This window comes from Acinonyx jubatus, chromosome B1 (assembly GCF_027475565.1).
Source record: "Acinonyx jubatus isolate Ajub_Pintada_27869175 chromosome B1, VMU_Ajub_asm_v1.0, whole genome shotgun sequence".
Taxonomy (NCBI): Eukaryota; Metazoa; Chordata; class Mammalia; order Carnivora; family Felidae; genus Acinonyx; species Acinonyx jubatus.
The window spans coordinates 151,912,312-151,934,398 of record NC_069382.1 but is presented as its reverse complement, the minus strand read 5'-3'; the positions used below and the strand labels follow the sequence as shown (position 1 = coordinate 151,934,398).

Here is a 22,087-nt window from a genome sequence, read left to right as displayed (position 1 = left end):
ACACACATAACTTGCTTTGAGGTCCTTTTGTTTTCAGAGGACACTGTGATCAAAAAATCATCATATTAAGAAAGGAAAAAGCAAATAGAAAATACGGTAACGCTGTGTTAAAGGAGGAACTGTAAAACTGTTTTCCAAAGTGACTGCGCCCTTTTACACTTCCAACCAGCAATACATGAAGGTTTCACTTCCTTCACATCCTCGGCAACACTTGTTATTTTCTGTCTTTTTTGAGTATAGTCATTCTAGTACAGGTGGATTGCAAAAGTCCTTAACTCCAGTCATGGAATGGGGGCTTGGGTGGGTGTGGGAGTGTGGTACGTGAACCAGTGAAAAGTCATATGACTCCAAAGACACATCCGTGGTTTTCATGAGACTCTGGGAGTACAGGTTGACCTCAAACCACTCAAGAACTGCTTTCATGTTGTATAAATGAAACCAGAACTTAGATTTTCATTTTTTTCTCAATTGTCAATCCTGTGCCCAGTTTTTAAATAGTAATGTTTGTTAGCATTGTTCTCTTCTTTAGAAGGAAATATTAAGAAATACTGGCATTCATTTTTCACAGTTTTAAAAGCAGGACATTTTCCTAGCTAAGCATTATATATATTTAAAAAATTTATCAGCCATTCTTTTTGTTCTCTAGATCTCAGAGGCAGCACATATGCCCTGTAGATTCTGCAGTTGACCTTGCTTAATGCATAATATAAGAACATACAGTTATGGATATGAATCTTTTGAGTCATCCTTTGGAAGCTGCTATTACCTGCACAGTCAGGCTGAGAACTGATTGGAAAAAATTGGTAGATAGATGCAAATGAACACACACACAGTTTTCTTCCTTCCTTCCTACCTTCCTTCCTTTCTCCTTCTCCTTCTTCCTCTTCCTCTTCTCCTTCTCCTTCTCTTTCCCATTCTCCTTCTTTTTCTTCCAAGGCAGATGGTTTGTGTTCTTTAAAGCTTACAAAGAATTTGAAACACACTTTTAATTTTAATTCACGACTATGATTTGCTCATTACGGATTTGTTAATTTAGTTTGTTTGTTTTGCCTTAATTATCCACTAGATATCTCTGGGCTAGGCACCAGCAGTGCCAAAACAATGTCTGTCTCCGACTATGGAAAAGTACCACATAATAATTAACAACAAAAACATTCATGAGTTAATAGTTGAGCACATGAGCCCAATAACCTTATCAGCACTGGGATACAGCAACGCACATAACAGGCAAAATCCTGCTGTGATATTTCTAGGGGCAGAATATAAACAATACAGTAAGTATGTGAAAAATATGGCCTATGAGATGATGATAAATACTAAGGAGAAAAAGAAATGCATCACCAAGTTGATATTTGAGCAAAACTCTGAAGGAGGTGAGGGAGTGAACTATGCAGATACACGGGGAAAAGCACTCTTGTAGAGAGACAGAAAATTTCTGAGGTAGAAACATGCCTGTGGTATTCCAGGAGGCCAGTGCAACTGGTGCATTGTAATTTTACATTTTTTTTAATGTTTATTTTTTTGAGAGAGAGAAAGAGTGAGACAGAGTACAAGCAGGGGAGGGGCAGAGAGAGAGAGGGAGACACAGAATCTGAAGCAGGCTCCAGGCTTGGAGCTGTCAGCACAGAGCCCAAGGCGGGGCTTGAACCCACAAACCTGAGCCGAAGTGGGATGCTTAATGGACTGTAACTGGTGCACTGTAAAAGAGAAGAGGGTAAAAGAGGTAGCAAGGGCTCAGATGTGACAGACCATCATAAGGATGCTGGCTTTTATTCAGAGAGACACAGTAAACCACTGTAGGTTTCAGAGCAGAGTGATGACGTGACCTAATGGGTTTTAAAAGTAAAGAATAGATTATTGGAGGAAAACTAAAGCCTGAAACAGGGTGACCAAGCACAATAGGGTCAAATAGACTCATTTGAGTCTCACTGAGACTCACTGAGTGTGAGATGCTGAGATAATTACTCAGGTTCAGGATTTCTTTTTAAGTGTACCAAACAGGATTTGCTAAGGGATCATATGTGACATGTCAGAGAAAGGGGTCAAAATGACAAAAAGTTTTGCCTGAGCTTCTGGAAGGATGAAGTCACTATTTATTGAGACAGTCTGTCTGTGACCAACTTGGGACCAGAACAAAAAGCACTTCACTTTGGGGCATGTCAACTTTGAGATTCCCGTTAGTTGCGCAATGCAGATGTTAAATATGCAGTTAGTTATATAAGCATGCAGTTCGGCTGAGAGATCAGGCTAGAAATCATCATTTGGCAATGTTTCACTTCAAGTGGCATTTACAGCCAACGTGCTAGATGAATACATCAACACAATGAGTGTAGAGAGAAGAGGAAAGAATCTAGGACAGAGCCCCAGGATACTGCCATACTCTAAGAGGTCAGGGAGAAAAGAAACCAACAAGAGAGGCTGAAGAGCAGCCTTGAGGAACAAGGGAAACCTGCAGAGCATGGCATTCAGGAATCCACTCCAGTTCGTATTTCACAGAGGAGGTAATAATGTCAATGTCTGAATCTGCTCAGAAATGCTGACACAGGTTTTCAAGGATAAAAGTAATGTCAACTGTTGATTAATTGAAAAAAATTCCAAAGCCCATATATCTATATTATTATGTGTACTTTCTGATTTTTTTTTTTTTACCTATTCCTTTCATTCTTTTGTCTCCAATGCAGACTTTCTTGTGAACCTAAGTTGCCACTTGCGTCTTGGACAAAGTGCAAATTGAATTATGCCCGTTTTACTTGTCTGCCTTTGGTGCATGAGACAGGAAGGATTCTAACCTCCATTTATACTGCTAGGAAGAAATTAATGAGTATTTTCAAGTTCCTTGTTTGGTCACTTAATTGGCTGTGTGACAAAGAGCTCCGTGGTGCATGTCAAACAACTTTCAGAGTCCTCTAATGATTTGTGCTTTGCTTGACTTGTGATACTATTCTGTGTGGCCTGTCAGGCTGGATATCCTTGTTAAAGTGGCTAGAATAAATTGGCTAGTGGTGTGCATACAATGTAGTATATTAACTACAGCAACAGGGAGTACTTTTAGCAGCTCTTTCAAGAGATTTCGATGTTTGCCCATAAGCATCAAAGCCAACCCAAACTTTCATTTAATATAATTAAAAGGACATCTGAAAGTAGTTTGAATCACAGCAGGTTCTTGAGGTTTGGTAACCCTTTGTTAAAACCCTGTGAACTTAATATATTTCACAGCTTGATAAATCTGCACTTGATTTGTGTCAGTAAGAGAGAAAATATAAATCTGCACCCTGCGTGTTTCTGGTGCCCTGAACCTATTGCTGAAAAACATTGAGATCAAAGAAAGTGACTTCCATCGACAAAACCAGAGTAGTTTTCTTCAGAGAAAGAACTTGTAAGAATTCTCCCCTGTAAGTTGTAGTTATTAAATGCTGTGAGAAAGCAGTCGTTGAATCAAAAGACAGTGAAACAGCATGTAATGTAGCAGAGTAAATTATACAGGTTATCATTTAAAACATGGACAGGTCACTTCATCTATCTCATAATTAAAAAACCTCCAAATGACAGATGTTAATTATGGAGATCCTACTTTGACGTGCATAGAACATCATTCTGGGGAAATCTCTCAAAATTCCTGTGGTGAATGTGTCAGGTCAAGCAGTGATGGCTGCTTTACAGTCATTTCCGACTCTTCCATTTTGCACATTCCTATAAATAAACAAAATGTTCCAGCTGCTCTTTGTATATACATGGTTTATGAATGCTTCAGGAAGTAATTCTTATGAGGGTCAAAAAACCCCTTCTGTTTTTAAATAAAATATTTTCATCTGAAACAAAAACATTTTCCCACTTCTTTTCACCAAGTTGTATTCTCTCTTATAATTTTCTGACCAAAGCCTGGGTCATTAATTAATTGTTAATTTAACGTTCTTTCTAATGCATCATTGCATTCTGAAGGGTTTACTTTCAGAAAAGTTTTAAATACATAGGCTATATAAATATTATTTCTGTGCAAAAAAAAAGGATAGACATCAGTTTACTTTGTTATTTCTTTAATATCTCTATGATCACATAGCTAACCAGAAGGAAAAAGATATTAAAAATAGCATTACAGATTTAAGACCCTACTTTCTGAAGCTATCATTACCTTTTCTGATGCAGGTCAGAAAAGAAATGGAAGTTTTAAGGTGTAATTTGCAGTAAAGTAGTTGCCTGATGGCTTGGAACCAAACAAATGATTTTTTAGTACTGCTCCCTACAGAGTTATAATTTTGATATTTTCCCTTATCTAATATATTAATTTTATACAGCTCGTAGTATCACAAACTTTACTATGGTGACTTAAACAAACCAGGGTTTTATTCATATGCATAAAAAAGAAATGCAGAACAGGGTTAGCATGAAAATTCCACATCAGAGACCAAGACTTCATCTGTTTTTCTGTTCTATTATCTTTAAAACATGCGCTTCCATCCTCAAAATGAGACAATGGCAGGGGTGCCAAAGTGGCTCAGTCGGTTAAGCATCAGACTCTTGGTTTTGGCTCAGGTTAAGATCTCACAGTTCGTGAGTTCAAGCTCTACATTGGTCTGTGTGCTGTTAGTGTGGAGCCTGCTCGGGCTTCTCTCTCACTCCCCCTTTCTCTCTCTGGCCCTCCCTACTTATACTTTCTCTCTCTCAAAATAAATAAAAGAAAAAATGAGACGATGGCTACTTAGGTTCCAGTCATCACTTCATGCTAATCTCTAAACAGGAAGATCTCCCCATCATCTCCCCAGGCATTCAGCTCTTTATAGCAATCACTATTATCAGCCTCTTAAAAATCCTACCAGAGAAGACTATTTTTATTCTTATCCATGTTTTTGTGATCAATTTTATTTTTATCAATCTGTCATACAATCACAAAACCGTGTTGTTCTCTCTGCCTACATTAAGGATTTTGGGGTTAGCTTGTGGCAGAACCATGCAATGGGGCAGCATTCTTCCACTGAAAGGAATGAATGTGTAGAGATTGCATCATGGTTTACGTCAACAAAACAACTTAACCCTTCATCAGTAAGAAATGGGTTGAATAAACTGCTACACCAAATAATGGAATACTCTTTAGCTATGGAAGAAATGAGGTAGATCTTGCATTGATTTAGAAAGGTAGGTGTGGTATATTAGAGGCAAAAAACAAATAACAGCATACTTGTAGTGATCACATTTGTTGGTATATACATGTAAATATTTGTAAGTCTGGAAGGATCCATGACAGTTAGAGTGATTTCTTTTTCTGGTGAGGTTGGTGGTGTTATCCCATAAACCATCTTTCAGGTTTTAATTTATATACTTCTGTATTAAAAAATACATTACAAGTGTATACTTTTAAATTTTTTATTAATATACATTATTTTATATATTTAGATGCCCTACTTCAAAGTGAAATTTCATATAACTGAACCGATTTTTCCCTCAAAAACAGCTTCTCTGGGTGTTTTTTCTCTTTATTTTATAACCATTCTACCAGTTCTCATAAAAATATCTAGAGTCATTATTATTTCAAGAAGAAGGGCTTTTTGGATGTTTTTATGGTTGAATTCATTTTGAAACCAGTAGAAACTCTTCTCCCTTCTGTGATACAACACTCTTCTGGCTCCTTTTTCTTCATCTCAGGTGTTGACAGTTCTTTCTACATTTTCTCTATCATTAATGTTTCTGGGCCATCAATTCTTCCTCTACTCAGTTTATCTGGGTAATGTCGGATGTACCAATGGCTTGTTTCTTACTTAAATTTATGTTGCCTAAACCTGTATGTCAAGAATGGATGTTTAAGTGAGCTGCAGCTGAGGGAGGTAAGAACATGCCCCAGATGTGCCACTTGGGCATACTGATTATTTGAAAGCAACAAACATACTAAAATAACCCTTATCTTCCATTAGATTCCCCTATATATTTCCTAGTCAGTTTCCTACAATATACTGTTCCTGAAAGCTTAAACTCTTTTCCTTTATCTTGTCACTTCTTTACAAATATATTGTCCTTTTGTATAAAAAATCATCTAAGCTCTCAGTCCTAACTGCTTCTTTAAATCTTTTTTCCTATGTAAGTTCCTATATGCACATAAAAATATTAAATAAAATTTGTATACTTGTCTTTGGTTTATCTTATGTCAGCTTAATTGTCAGCTCCCATTACAGAACCTAAGAGATTGGAGTTGAGGAAAGATTTTTCCTCCCTTACCAGGCCTCTGTAGACCTTTTAAATTGATGCTATTCAAGTACATAGCATTCAAAATAGGGAAACCAAGAATTCATTATGTTCAATGCCCTCTGCATTTTAATAGACAAAGCTTTGCTTCTCTTTTAAATCTCTACTTTTCTTCATCCCCATAGCCAGAATGCATGGATTTGAACCCTGGTTCTGCCCTATGTTAGCTAATTAACCTTAAGCAAGTTACTCAAGTTCTCTCAGTCTGTTTTCTCACCACAAGATGAGGATAATAATCACTTTTACCTCCTTGGGTTATTGTCAAAGTCAAAGGAGCTGATGCATAAAGCATTCAGATCAGAGTTTGGAACATGCTCAATAAATATTAACCATTATAATTTACATCACTCCTCTACTTGAAATTTTTCAGTGACTTCTTGTTGTCTTTAGGAAGAATTGCATACATGCTTTGCAAACATCTTTGAAAACTTGCCTTCACTTACTATCTTGTCATGGAACTCTCAGCACTCTTTGCTCTGCCATAGGACATCTTTTCAGTTCCTTGGAGGTGCTTGTTCTCTTTCACCTCCAGACCTATATGTACATGCTCTACCTTTTGCCTGTTTGGTCCATGTTGAATTTAAACTTGGAATTGTACTTCACGGAGCCTTTCGATACTTCACGGAGCCTTTTTGTACTTGTGTAATTAACTGCCCTCACTATATTGTCATCACTTTTAAGGACAGGAGAACATCTGACTTTCTTGCAGCATCTCAAATGAAGGTACTTAGTTAATATTTGGTGAATAAATGTTGAATTAGCAAGACGTTTGAATCAAGTTTATAGCTCTATTTACCTCCTATAACACAATATAGATTTGACAGCATTCAATCATTTAATTCTAAATTAGATTTTTAAATAGTACAATAAATTACAGTTTGCTAAAAGCAATACATTTTTAAGCAACAAGGGATGTCTTAAAGAGGCAGTCTTTTCTATGAAATTTTAGTTTCATCTTGTTCTACTGTTAAGGGCTCTTATTACTATATTAAGGTCAGTTGTGTTATATAATCTAATTTTAATTAAGACTTGAAAATGCCAACACTTCACTGTAATATAAAAGGGAATTCAGAGAATAGTACTTTTATATGCTTAATAATATTAAATGACAGTGATTGTAAAAAGAACCTTAGGTTTATTGATCAGATGTGTAAATATCAGTCACTCAACTTGACTTCTAAAAAAAAAAAAATCCAGCAAGTTCAAAACTGTTTTTGAAGACTCCTCTAACATTTGACCTTTAAAAATTTGATTTGAATCAATATATAAAGGTAGATTAGAATACAATGTGCCCTATTCAGCAACAATTTTAAACTTTTGCTCTATTTTATTTTATTCCCAACTGATAACTTTCATATCAACAAGTCAAAAATGAAGAATTAAAGAAAGTTTAATTTTTAAAAGTATAAATCAGTATAAACTATATTATGTATTATATATGTAATTATATATTGTATGTTTTATAATATATGTCATATATTATATAATATTATATACATACATATATATAGTTAGCAGGGGATAGGAGCAATGAACACATTTAATTCTCTTTGTCTGCATATCCTGAGATTTATACATGAAGAAAAATATTTAAACATAACTGTATATATAATACATGAGAATAAAATAGCAATGTTCAGCATAATGATTACAGTATATATTGGCAAAGAAATACTATATTCAGGAGAACACATCAAAAAACAAAGATATGGAAGTAAAGAGTAAAATAAAATTTCAGATTACTGGAGAGTTTGTCAAAAGTTTGTCAGCAATTTATTACCTTAACTTTATGCACTAAGAGGGAATAATTGCTCTTAACTTTGTAATGGGCTGCCTAATGATAATTTGCATATTTATAAATGTTTGTTCTACTGTAATACAAAATAACTTTTAAAAATAATGAGTAAACTTAATACAGAATTCCTTTTCTATTCTGTTTTTTTTGGGGGGGGGCAGGAGGCATCTTCATAATTCTGCTTCCAATTCATCCTTTGATATGTTTTCAGAGAAAATTTTCTAAAAATAGATATCTAAACATATAGCTCCTTTGTTAAAAATACTTAGTGGCTTAATATTTTCTATGCAGTAAAGCCCAAACTTCTATCATACTGAATGAAGACCTTCTAAGATCTGACTTGTACCTGCCATTTCTCCCATCACACTCACCTTGTCTCACTCTCTTTCCAGACACCACACACTTTCCTCATCCCAAACTCAACACATTCCCTGCCTCCCTACCGCTTTAGTTTTGTTCTAATCATTAACTTGCTTATTATGTTCTTTAGCCTCAAATTTCCTCATCATAATCAAGGAAAGTTTATTCATCTTTTAGTCTCTAACTCAAAATCAAACACCTTCTGGGATCTTTTCTTGTTCTTCCTGTGTAAGAATTCATTACTTTTTGTCCCATATGCTGTGAGTTTTTAGCTCTATTTTGTGCTTACCTTCTGCCTTGGAGTGTAGACAAACTGAAGGCTGACTCTATGTTTTTCTTCTCTTTCCTAACCTCTTCCAACAGTGACTTCCCTAGTTGTTTGCATATCATACATACTTAATAGGACCTCATTGCATTACATTGAAAGTGCACTTTTGTATACTTAAAAACATTTTGGAAAGCTGTTTTGTAGAATATATTGTTGTTATGCATAGTGGATTGCATTTACTACAATAACCTGGGGTTCTGCTTTTCTCCTTTTGAACTCTGAACTCTGATTGTCTTCTTAATTCTCTCTAATTCAGCCTGTCTTCCTTCCAAATCATGTGATGATATCTGAGCACTTTATACCCTCAGAACACCTCTTGGGAGACATGGCAAAAAGTTATAGAACTAGATGTTTTCATTTTCCTATTATATATAAGGTCATTAATGATTTTGCTCAATGAGCACTTAGTGAGTACCTAAAATATCTCAAGGCACTAAAATTTACTTTGGGAAAACACCAGTGAACACAGTCTCTCGCTATGAACATTGTAATCTAGTGAGAAAGCCAGACCACAAGTATGGATAGTTATAGTCAAGGTGAATAAGTACTAAAATGGGAACCCATTATGACATTGAATCTCTAAATGGTAAGGATACAGATAATATTGGCTAGTTCCTAGGGTTTTTTTCCTTTGTACTTACGTATCTTTTGCTCTTATAAAACCAATACCTTCAGAGATTATTTTTTCCTGCTAGCATGAAAATGGAGAAAACTCACTTAAGTTTGAATCTTCACTGGATGGCAGTCATTCAGCAAAAAGTTATTGAACACTTCTATGCCACACAGTTTTGGCACTTCTAAATGACATAGAGTTGCTGCCTTCATGAGGCGTACCTTTTCTTGAGTGAGAGATCTAAATTAGTCATGTGGATAAGTAACTAAGATAAATATTTTATATACTTTAGGTAATGATACATGATACAGAGAAAACAAAACAGATAACAGATTTACAGGTAGGGGGATTCTCCCTAGGTATGCTGATAATGGAAGAACTCTTTGTACTTGAGCTAAAACCTAAAAAGAGCTTATGATTAAAAAGCCTATCTTCAGACAAATGCAATGGTGGTAAAGTAATATATCTTTTTACAAAGCATTCATTCTATTTGGATCTTTGGTGGTTTTCAAGTGAAGAGAGAGGGGTCACTAAGTTCTCCAGGTGATTTTGCTTTCCTAGTTTGAGATTTACTCCCCACTCTTGAGTAAGAAGTGCCATTGACATGTTTCTCATCACTGACGTTAGACTATTTCACAAGCATGAACTCTTGGAATAATGACAAAAGTTGTTACTAGAGAGATATATAGCTGGTTTTCCCCCAAATTTTTCACAGTAGTTATAGCAATTAAGTAAATGCTTCCTTTTGAAATAGTATGATCATACACTTCATAACATTTTTTAGCAAACATACTACAATTATATGCTATGAGTAAAACTAGTCAAATGAATTTGTTTAAGATCTGAATTTTATGATTGGTGGTCCAATAATGGTGTGTAATGCAAATGTGTATCCAGAAGGATATGGGATGCCCATGATCCTGGGGTGAGTTCAAGTGACTTTTACACTTTCTAATTTATTTTTGATTTTTAGACACAGTCAAAAGTCACTTTAGAGTCTATCCATAAACTATACAACTGTATAATAAGAGTTATATCTAATAGTCAAAAGCCCCTGACTACCCCTCATGTTGGAACATAATGAGATTTACTTTCTTGTGTTGTTCTCACTTTGTTGACTGGTTAGAAAACATAAATATGTTCAAAGACACACGGAAATTTAGTGACTATTAGAATGTAAATTTCCAGTGCTGTCGCCTATCCAGTTTCTAGTGTTTTACAAAAAATAATAAAGTGAGTTAGCATTTTGTTTCTGACAAGTACATTTTTTATTAAATTTACTTTTCTGAATTTTAGATTATTTCAGTCTGTACCTGTCAAAACCATTAGGTGATTTTTTTTCCTCCCAGATCAAATCATATTTTTGAGAATATAAATTTAAGATAAATGCAAGACCAAGCATATTTTCTTCCAAACTTATCATATAAATTTTAGATTAGAAAAATATAGCAGAAAAAGAGAAATCGGTGAGAGCTGTTGGACATTAAGTGATGTCCCAGTACCTTACTTTAATCAAATTTATTGTACATTCCCTATTTAATTTTGGTTCTAAGCATAGGTAAGCTCATTTCCTTGTAACCAAATAAAATGAAAGTCAATATGTTTGTAAGGAGATGTTGTTGAACTGATGAAAGCAATGCAAATAACTAGTTTGACCAAACACACACACACACACACACACACACACACACACACACACTGACCTCATGTCATCATTTGTGGATAAAATATACAAATGCAGAAATGTATAAGGAAAACAAAATATAGATATTCTTTTGTCACTGAAGAGTTGTGACTATTTAATTGGCATCATTAAACTGGTAACAGGGACATATCAGCAAACTTTGGAAAGTTTAAACACTGTATTACACTAGCAGAAAACAGGACAGTTTTTTTCAAACCTCTAAAATACACATTATGAATTATTTAATACACATGTTCCTGTACTCTCCTATTCTTCACAGCTTAAGGTGGCATAGTCTTACAGCAGTTAAGTAGTGAAACAGTTTATGAAGATTGCATTGTAGAAGTTATTCCCTACAGATCTCACTTCAGAACGGATATTTTGTAATTATCAGATAGGACATGTGCTTCATTCAGTGAACACCCCCCTCCTCCCAAACTGGATTTGGATATCCAATGAAAGTCAATGTAAGATTATACCTTAAGCACGTGTTATGAGCCAGGCAACATAAATGCATTTATATTGCCAAGCAATATAAAATGGTTATATCATCATCTCTAATTTACAGATGAGATACAGACAAGTTAAGTAACTTGCTCAACATCACACAGCTAGTAAGTGGCACAGTCCAGGTACAAACTCAGGAGATGTGGTTCCAAATCCCATACTCCAGTTTTACCACTACAGGATTCTGTCTCCCAATCCTTGTGTTGCCATTTCCTTAAATTTACACTTAAGCAGTCACAATAGATGCTTTTTAAAGAAGAATGAATAAATATTAGATTTGTGTCTTAACCCATCCAGGTTTTAGGACTATATGTTATGTCTCCCACTTCTACAGTAAACTTGGAAATCATTTGGGCTGTAATAGAAAGCTTCCTTAAAGATTATAACTTATTTGGGAAGTTGCAATGGTACTTAAAATTTGTAACTATAAAAAACACTGCACTACATACATTTTTTGGGTGCAAAACGAAGATAAATTAGTAAGGGGTGCCTTTGGTTTGTTACCCATTCAAACATGGTATTTTACCTAAAGCAGTCTGTTGTAAATGGGTAGCCTTTAGAACATTTTCAGAGTTGACTACAGTTATTTGTTTTTCTTGTTTTTATTGTCTTTTTTCCTCCTTTTGCATTTTTTGAAATTAAAAAAAAATAAAAACAATAAAGGGTGGGGCAGAAATACTGCATTTATCCTTAGTAAAATTTTCCCTGAGGTAAGGTTTAAATTAATCAGTGTAAGATTGTTAAATAATGTTAAAATGGCTGCTCCTTAAAGAGCAGGCATACTTTCTGTTGCATGTGGGGTTTTCAGAGCATTTCCAATGAGTTCAAAGGATCATCTAATCACAGAAAGAATACTGCTTTGCACTTGAGAGATCGAGGTTCTCTGGCTTCTGAAGACACCTAAACTTTTTTTGTTCATTTATTTCCTATGTGGCACCTCCTTTTTGGCATATCCTGTTGGCATTATCCCTATGGAGGACGTCCTGAAAAGCAGATCGTTTTGTTGTGATCGGAAATGCTTTTGTCTGACTTCTAGGTCATGCTTTAAACTCAGAACACATGACAAAACTAAATGACAGAACTATGTCAAAACGCCCAGTCATTAAACTCATGAGAGATTTTTTTGGTGTTCTTTTGCTAGTTTTTTTGTTTTAAATGATGCAAAATATTCAAGTTGTGAGTGGGACTATTTGAAATAAACGTCCAGTGATGTTGCTTTTTGGCCAGAACTTGGAATCGCGGGGGAAAAATATCAAGAAAAAACAACTCTTATCAAAAGGCAAATTAGTTTTTGAAGCTGGTGTTAATTGGCAGCCAAGGTGTTTCATTATGAAGCTGAATTTTTAACAGTTGTTACTTGGTTACTATGAAAACACCAGCCAGAAGAAAACACTGCAGTGTAATGGATATTTCTTCAATCTCTCCTAATCCTTCTTCCAGTGTGTCAGTAACGTGAGCTTGTTTTAAAACACCCATGCGCTCTGTAGAAAGTGCCTGTGTTGGCCGTTTATTCAAGTTTATTTCACGATTAGATACATATTTCATAATCAACGGTATCAGGGATGATCACTTTAAAACTGCAGGTTTTATATTTTTCTATTTTGCAATTCTCCGTTTGAGTGAAACCTTAGGAAGACCTTATTGGGAGAACTTTTTTTTTTTTCCTTTGTAACCTAGAGCATAAAGCTAACCATGGGAAATATATAAATTGTAACTAGGGAGATGATTCTTTTGGATGAAGCAATGAGAACTCTGGTGCTTTATCTCTGTGGGTACCTACTGCTGGTATTTTTAAAAGGAAAACACCTAAGGGCTACAGGTAGCAATTTCCAACTGTTTACTCCCCTCCCTAACAGTAAACAGCATGAAGAAGGTTTTTCTTCACACATAACATATCCAAAGCCCCTGGGAGTATGTATGCTTTGATATATTTTTTTTCCCATTCTGACATTTTATACCAGCTGGTTAAGAAAAAAATTTCTTTGCTCAGTGAGTCCTCAACCTATAGGCAACTAATTCTTATATTGTCCTGTCTATAGTCATCCCTTTCATCTGTTGTATTCAGCATGTAGTTTTATGGTGATGTATAGAAAAAAAATCTTTTTTTTTTCCTGTGGGTAATATGATAAAAGTGTTGGTTTCAATTACATGCCAACAGTTCCCCAGCCAAATAATTTAATTATGTGATTATAGTCTTATTGAAGCCTTTGCTATTGATTCTAAGAAGCAAGCACAGATCTATTTGTTGTCCTTCAAAACAAAAGCTGATTTTTCTCTTGCCTTGCAGTCTCAGCTAGGGTTTTAACAGAAAAAAAAAATAATGAATGCTTCTGCTGCAGCATGTCACAGGGGAGGCTGGGACAATACTGAACTCATGCACACCGCTGATCCTTGCTTGCTGAGCAACATGTACACCTGGATTTCTGACAGCTCTGTGAGTTCACTAGAGACCTCTGTCATTCTGTTCATCCTCTTGTAGGCAATGGTCGAGACAGTTAACAACCTCCTCCAGCCACAAGCCTCAAATGCATGGAGAGACCTGACTACAAGTGATCAACTACGTGCAGCGACCATGTTGCTTGACACTGTGGAGGAAAGCGCTTTTGTGCTGGCTGATAACCTTTTGAAGACTGACATTGTCAGGGAGAACACAGACAATATTCGTAAGTGGCCTTTGTTATACAGAAGGGCCAGAGACCCTTGTACAGCAGAAGATAGAAAAGAAAAAAAATTATGTGGTAGCCCAGATATTATGAGTGATTTTTATTTCAGTGGAGATCAGTGATTCTTTTCTATAATTGGAAGGATATCACCTGCCATTGGCTTAAAAGGGTCCTCATAATCAGGTATGTTATCCTCCTTAGGACATTCCAATATTGGATATATTAACCTGAGATAAATCACAGTGAGGTCCTTTGCTTTGTATGTCTGAATGTATCTATGCATGTATTTGTGCTATTTAAAGTTTTATCCTCCTAATACAGTGCTTATGTGTCACTTCAGTTATAATAAGAATGTCTCTGAATTATATACTATAAAGAAATCAGTCATTTAAGTGAAGGTGATAAAACCATTTTTTGTAATTGTGTTATTGGCTCATAAGGAGTGTAAATCTATTTTTATTGTGCATAAGGATGTAGCTGACAGTTTTATTTCAGAAGATTTGATAAAGCTGTTTCAAGCTTATTAGATTTAAAGACACATCAATTTTGATATCATAGTGCAGCTTTAGATTATAAAAATATTTTTACTTAATTCACAAGATAAAGATACATTTTGAAAATAAACTTGATGTAAATGACGAAGTATAAGGATTTGAGCTTGAATTTTAAATTTTAGGCTTTATAATTGATACATTTGTATTCTTATTTACCTGATTTTAATAGCTTGGTTTGCTTTACTTTAAAATACTAAAGAAATACTTTCTAAATGAAACATTGAAGTACCATAAATTTTGACTGCTATAAATTAATAGAACATTAATTCCAGTGTTTTGATTTCAGAAATATTTTAGTGATTTAGGAAATCATCTTAGCTTTGGTGCATTTCTCAGTGAAGACTGATAACTCTTTCCATTAACAGAATTGGAAGTTGCAAGGCTGAGCACAGAAGGAAACTTAGAAGACCTAAAATTTCCAGAAAACATGGGTCATGGAAGCACTATCCAGCTTTCCGCAAATACTCTAAAACAAAATGGTCGAAACGGTAGGTTAGCCTTTGTTTGTTAAGCATGATGAAATTGAACTTATCATCAATGCCTTGTTTCTTGGCTTGGGAGTTTATATCTGCTATCCAAAAGCTCTCCTCTCATTCAACTATTGTCTTTCTCCTCTTATCTTCTGCACCAGCAACACTGCAATGTACGTATCCACAAAATTCTCAGTCAGATTTGGAAATTGTTCTGTTCCTTTTCAGTTGGAGTAAAATGTCAGACACTTGAAACTGAGGAGAATTAATGACCAACAAAATCCAGATATCTGACTTTTTTCTTCAAGGGAGTAACTCCCCCCGAGTTGACAGATTTAGTTTATAAAATTTTTAATGGAAATTTTAATTCTAATTTTAAAATCATATGTCTTTTTTTCCTTATTCACTTATTTTTGAAAGTGTTTCTATGATTTTTCTTTGCAACACATACAGAAAATTTAACTGTGAGAAGATGACTTTGGGGGTGCCTGGGTGGCTCAGTCAGTTGAGCCTCCAACTCCGGCTCCAGTTCATGATCTCACAGTCTATCAGCGCAGAGCCTATTTCAGATCTTCTGTCTCCCTCTCTCTGCCCCTCCCCCGCTCACTCTAACTAAACAAACAAACAAACAAACTTAAAAAAAATGACCTCAAGAAAAGGAATTGGTAAATATAGGTCAGTTTAATACTAGAGTAAATTCACTGAATGTAATTAGAATTAAACTCATTGAGAACTAAACTGTGAAAAAAAATTTAAATATAAAATAAACCCAGAGAAAATATGTCTCAAGTGTCACTAGTATTAAATTTTAAAATCATCCTTTTCACTACTATTAAATTTTTAAAAACATTCATTTTCTTTTTTTTAAGTTTATTGATTTATTTTGAGAGAGACAGAGACAGTGTGAGTGTGCGAAGGGCTGAAAGGGAGGGAGAGAGAGAGTCCCAAGCAGTCTCCTCCACACTGTCAGTGCAGAGCCCAACATGGGGCTCGAACCCACAAAACTCTGAGATCATGACCTGAGCAGAAACCAAGACTCCATCGCTTAACCGACTGAGCCACCCAGGCACCCCTAAAAACCATTCTTTTTACAAACTAAGTGAGATCCTCTGACCTATTAGGTGATAATGGGAAGATGGCCTCAGGTTGTAGCAACCAACTCAGAGCTGGTGTTTCATAGTGTCGGGTGAGGGGTTAAAAAAAAAAAAAAGAATAATACCAAGAAAAACAAAATATGGCTGTTGTCAGCTGAACACAATTATTTTTTAAGTGTTGGAAATGTTATAAGACTAAGCACATAAATTGTTCTATTGCTAATCTATGTGAATTTTGAGGCAGCAATCAGATTTTCTGTGGAGCAAAGTCATATTTCTACATTAGCTTTCTAACTGGTTTCCCTCCCTCCACTCTTTCCACCCCCCAATAGGATATCCTGTTGACAAAGGGATCTTCCTGAAATGTAAATCTGACCAGTTCTCTTCCAGTTACACTCAGAATGAAATCAGATAATTTCACTAGGACACCATGGGCTCATCCCCTTTTTCCTGCCTCATCTGTCCCATTTTATGTCTGCTGTCTATGATCCAGTCTATTCTTGATTCTTTTTTTTAATTGAGATATAAGTGACATATAACTTTATATAAGTTTCAGGTACACAATACAATGATTCGATATTTGTATATAGTGTGAAACTATCACAACAATAAGTATAGTTTAATAAGTATATTTATCACCACATATAGTTACATTTTTTCTTGTGATGAGAACTTCTAAGATTTACCCTCTTAGCTACTTTCAAAATATAAAATACAGTATTATTCACCGTGGGCACAATGCTATATATCCCCATGAAGACATTTATTTTATAGCTTGAAGTTTGTACTTTTTGACCTTTTCACCCATTTTGCCTACCCACCAACCCCCTGCCTGTGGCAACCACCAGTCTGTTCTCTGTTTCTATGAATTTACTTTGTTTGTTTTGTTATTTTTAAGATTCCACCTATATGTGAGATCATACAGTATTTGTCTTTCCCTATCTGACATATTTTATCACAAATGACAAGATTTCATTCTTTTTAATGGCTGAATAATATTTCATTTTCTTTACCCATTCATTCATCAATGGACACTTAGGTTGTTTACATGTCTTAGCTCTTATAAATAATGCTGCAATGAATGTGGAGTACAGAGATCTTTTTGAGTTAGTGTTTTTGTTTGCTTCAGGTAAAAGCCCAGAAGTGTAATTACTGGATCATATGGTAGATCTATTTTTCATTGGCGGGGGGGTGGGGAGGGGGCTTCCATAGTGTTTTCCATAATGGCTGCACCAATTTATATCCCCACCAACAGTGCACAAGGATTCTCTTGTCTAGTCGTGATTCTGTTTTTTGAATACCAAGAGTATTTCTGTGTATGATTTTTGCATTTTGATTTTCTTCCTAGAATGCAATTTATACATTTTTTTACTTAGAAGCTTCTCTATCATTTACTGCTCAGTATAAATCTTGCCTCTTTAGGAAGGGAAGTTTTTCTCTGTCTCCCTGAGGGTCTACCACTCTTTCCTTTTTTAAAATTTAATTTTTTTTTCAAATTTTAATTCAAATTCTAGTTAGTTAGCATACAGTGAAATATTGGTTTCAAGAGTAGAATTCAGTGGTGCATTGCTTACATATAACACCCAGTGCTCATCATAACAAGTGGCACCCTCCTTAAAACCCATCACCCACCTATCACATCCCCCCCCCTACCTCCCTCCATCAACCCTGTTTGTTTTCTATCATTAAGAGTCTCTTATGATTTGTTTCCCTTGCTCGCTCTCTCTCGTTTTTTTCTCTCCCTTATATTTATCTGTTTTCTTTTATTTTTTATTTTATTATTTTTTAATGTTTATTTATTCTTGAGGGAGAGAGAGACAGAGTGTGAGTGGGAGAGGGGCAGAGAGAGAGGGAGACACAGAATCTGTAGCAGGCTTCAGGCTCCAGGCCTGAGCGAGAGCTCAGAGATCATGACCTGATCTGACATTGGATGCTTAACTGACTGAGCCACCCAGGTTCCCCTGTTTTATTTTTTAATTTCCACATGTGAGTGAAATCATATGGTATTTGTCTTTCTCTGACTTATTTTGCTTGGCATAATACATTCAAGCTCCATCCATGTCATTGCAAATGGCAAGATTTCATTCTTTTTGATGGCTGGGTAATATTCCATCAAATTATAGCTGGGTAATATACACATACATATATACATACCACATCTTTTTTATCCACTTATCATTTGGGCATTTTGGCATTACTTTTTCATAATTGCTCTTTTCCTATTAACCATTTTATGCCAATACGTCTTCATAGCAGTTATTCACTTACTATTCATAGTAGTTATTCACTTACTATGCATAGCAGTTATTCACTTACTATTATATGAAACTTTATTATTATTCTTTTTAAGTTACCCATCTATCATCTGACTTGCCCTCTAGACAGTAAGCTCCATGAGAACAGGGACCTTTTTCTTACCTGTTCACTGATGTAACCCTAGTGCTTGGCACATGGATAAACTTCTAAGAATTTATCAAGTAAGTGTGTGAGCTTTCAGATATAAAGCTAATGACAATTAAAATATGACTATATCAGGGGATACCTGGGTGGCTCAGTCAGTTAAGTGTCTGACTTCGGGTCAGGTCATGATCTAGCGATTTGTGAGTTCAAGTCCTGTGTCCAGCTCTGCGCTGACAGCTCAGAGCCTGGAGCCTGCTTTAGATTCTGTGTCTCGCCTTCTCTCTGCTCCTCCCATGCTCATGCTGTGTCTGTGTTTCTCAATAATAAATAAACATTAAACAAATTTTTTAAAAATATGACTATAGTAGTCATATTATGTTTTGTGCTCATTTATTTACTAAAGTAATGTGTGCATGTGAGTGTGTGTGCGTGTGTGTGTGTGTGTTTGCATGTTTTAGGTCACATTTAAGCACTAATTTTGGAGTGGAGAATCTGTAACAATTATATGTGACCAAATGCATTGGTAAAACAAGGCAAATGTGCATATGACACTGGCCCACAGGTGGAAATTGATAGGAATTATCAGCCAGTTAAATACCAGTTAAAATAAAAGTTGTTACTGTCAACAAGAAAAATACATAGATGCTCTTAAGTATAGCCTTGCAAAATTTAGTATTTTTGTTTTGGATCTAGAGAAAACTAAAATTTAATGCTGTGTTATGACAGACCGGAAGTATTTAATGAATTACTGTTGTTTGCTAAATACTGGGTTAACAGATATGGGTTGGAAGTTAAGAATTCCCCTTTTCTTTATGGAGCTCTTGTCATAATCTCTTTGCTGAATTACTGAAAGGATAATAGGTATTTCATGGAATCAGAGAATGCTAGAGAATCAGGCCCAGAAAACATACAAGAGCAAGGAGGCTGACAGCAGTCTGTATCATCACACAGAATCATTGCTGTGAGATGTCACTGCTGCCACAGGTGACGCACAAGTGAAGGCTGTGTGCTGCTCCACTCCTGCTTCCTTGTGTCACCAGCTCCTCATCCAAAGTCAGAGACTAGTGCATCTGATGGAAGGCATCTAGCTGAGTTGCCCAGGGTAACCTCTTTGCAAGACAGGCTGGGAAAATAGATATACATCCATTTTGTGTCTATAAATCCCTAATAGTAGAGAAGTTTCCAAACATGGGAGCACAGTGTAGATGTTGCACAGCCTTCTCCTTCCTCAAAAGAAATATATTAAAATTTATTTGTTTTTATTCTCACTTGACTCTAAGATTCAGGGATAAGGATGGAGATACCCTCATCTTAGTAACCACAGTAGTCAGGATAGTGCCTGGCACTTGGTGAACTGATATGAATTCATACTGGAAGGAAGACGTAGGGATTGATTTATTTTAAGAAACAAATCCATATGGGGTTACCTGGGTGGCTCAGTCAGTTAAGCATTGAACTCTTGATTTCAGCTCAGATCATGATCTCAGTGTTCATGATATCAAGCCCCACATCGGGCCCTGCGCTGACAGCACAGAGCCTGCTGAATTCTCTCTCTTCCTCTCTCTCTGTTGCATGCTTGTCCCTTGTTTGCATGCACGCTCTCTCTCAAAAATAAACATACAAAAAAGAAAATGATACGATAAAAAATATGTTAAAAGAAGGTTCATTTTACAGAAGATTGCATGGAAAGAAATAGTCATAAGGGAAAAGATGAGGTGGAAGGATGTATGGAGAAAGTGACCTTGAAAGAACATGGTAATTGAACTTTAAGACAGATAAGGATTTTGAATTCTTGTTTGTTTTATTGCAATTGAAATAAAATTTACATACAATAAAATGCACATAGCTTAAGTATGCAGCTTGATGAATTTGATAATTGTATTTCTTCTGTAATATTATATAAAATAAGATACAAATCTCTTCTATTACCTAGAAATTATTACCCCTTTCCAGTCTTCTTACCCTTTCTCCCCATCTGATTAAACTACTCTCTTCTCACTCTTGTCTCTATAGACAGATTTTGCCTGTTCTTAGACTTCATACAACTGGAATCAGAATATACTCTTTTCTGTCTGTATTCTTTAAGTGAACGTAATATTTCGGGGATTCTGTCATCATGCTCTAATAATAGTTTGTTCTTTGCTCTATCAGCCATTCTTTATTGATGCATAGTATAATGCATTATATTAATATTCCATCATTTATTTGTCTATTGATATATTTTTGTGTTATTTCCACCGGGGGAGTATTATGAATAAGAATGCTATTAACAATCTTATACAAGTTTTTTTTTCTTTGCCGATATATGTTTTCACTTATCTAGAAGGGGTAGATGTTTGACTTTGTAAGAAATCACCATTTTCCAAATAGTTGAAGCATTTTTCGTTTGCCTCAGCAGTGGCCAGGAGCTCCAGTTGTTCTACATCTTTATAAATATTAGTGTGATCAGTCATTTTGATTTTTAAAATTCCAGTGGGTATCAAATGGTATCTAAATGTGCTCCTTCATTTTTATTTCAATAATTATTAATGATGTTGATAATGTTTCATGATTTTTCTAACATATATGTTTACGTCTTTTGCCACTTTCATGCGTTATTTATTCTTTTTTTGTTGATCAGCAGAAATGCTATAGAGAGTCATGAGTTTCATATATATTATTGTTAATACTATATTTTGATAGACACATTTTTAAATTTCACAAAGTACAGTTTACCACTTTTTTTCTTCTATGGTTAATATTTTTGGGTCTATCCAAGTCATCCTTGCCTACTCCAAGATCACAAAGATCCTACATTTTGTTCCAGAGACTTCATGGTTTTTATGTTGAGGTCTATGATCTGTCTTTAAGTTTTGAGTATGGAGTGAGGTAGGGATTGGCATTCATCTTTTGAAATACCAAAATGTAATTTTTTTCAGCATCATTTGACATTTCTTTTCTCATGAATGACTTGGCACTATAGTTAAAATGAATGTTTAATTTTGTTGTAAATAAGTACTGTGTGGATTTGATTATCACATAATTAGCACTATCTAAGTTAAATGGGATGTACGAAATAATCAGAGTTTCTTCCCAACTTATAATTCACATTTACATTTTTTTCAGGAGAAATTAGAGTGGCCTTTGTCCTGTATAACAACTTGGGTCCTTATTTGTCCACGGAGAATGCCAGCATGAAGTTGGGAACAGAGGCTATGTCCACCAATCATTCTGTTATTGTCAATTCCCCTGTTATTACAGCAGCAATAAACAAAGAGTTCAGCAATAAAGTTTATTTAGCTGATCCTGTGGTGTTCACTGTTAAACATATTAAGGTAAGAAAATGGCATGTTAAATTTAGCTGTGTGCATTATTTGTATTTGTTACAGCATGAATATGAAGTATATTA

General features: G+C 35.2%; 1 protein-coding gene across 26 annotated transcripts in view; it reads left to right on the top strand.

Moving 5' to 3' along the window:
- The window catches only part of ADGRL3 (adhesion G protein-coupled receptor L3), an 818,271-nt gene that overhangs the window by 675,931 nt on the left and 120,253 nt on the right, over window positions 1–22,087 (top strand). For all 26 annotated transcript variants that reach the window (XM_053217310.1, XM_053217313.1, XM_053217311.1 and 23 more), the window contains 3 exons: window positions 13,998–14,181; window positions 15,101–15,223; window positions 21,805–22,013. In XM_053217310.1, the coding sequence (XP_053073285.1) occupies window positions 13,998–14,181; window positions 15,101–15,223; window positions 21,805–22,013 (516 nt within the window). The remainder of the gene's footprint in view (window positions 1–13,997; window positions 14,182–15,100; window positions 15,224–21,804; window positions 22,014–22,087) is intronic.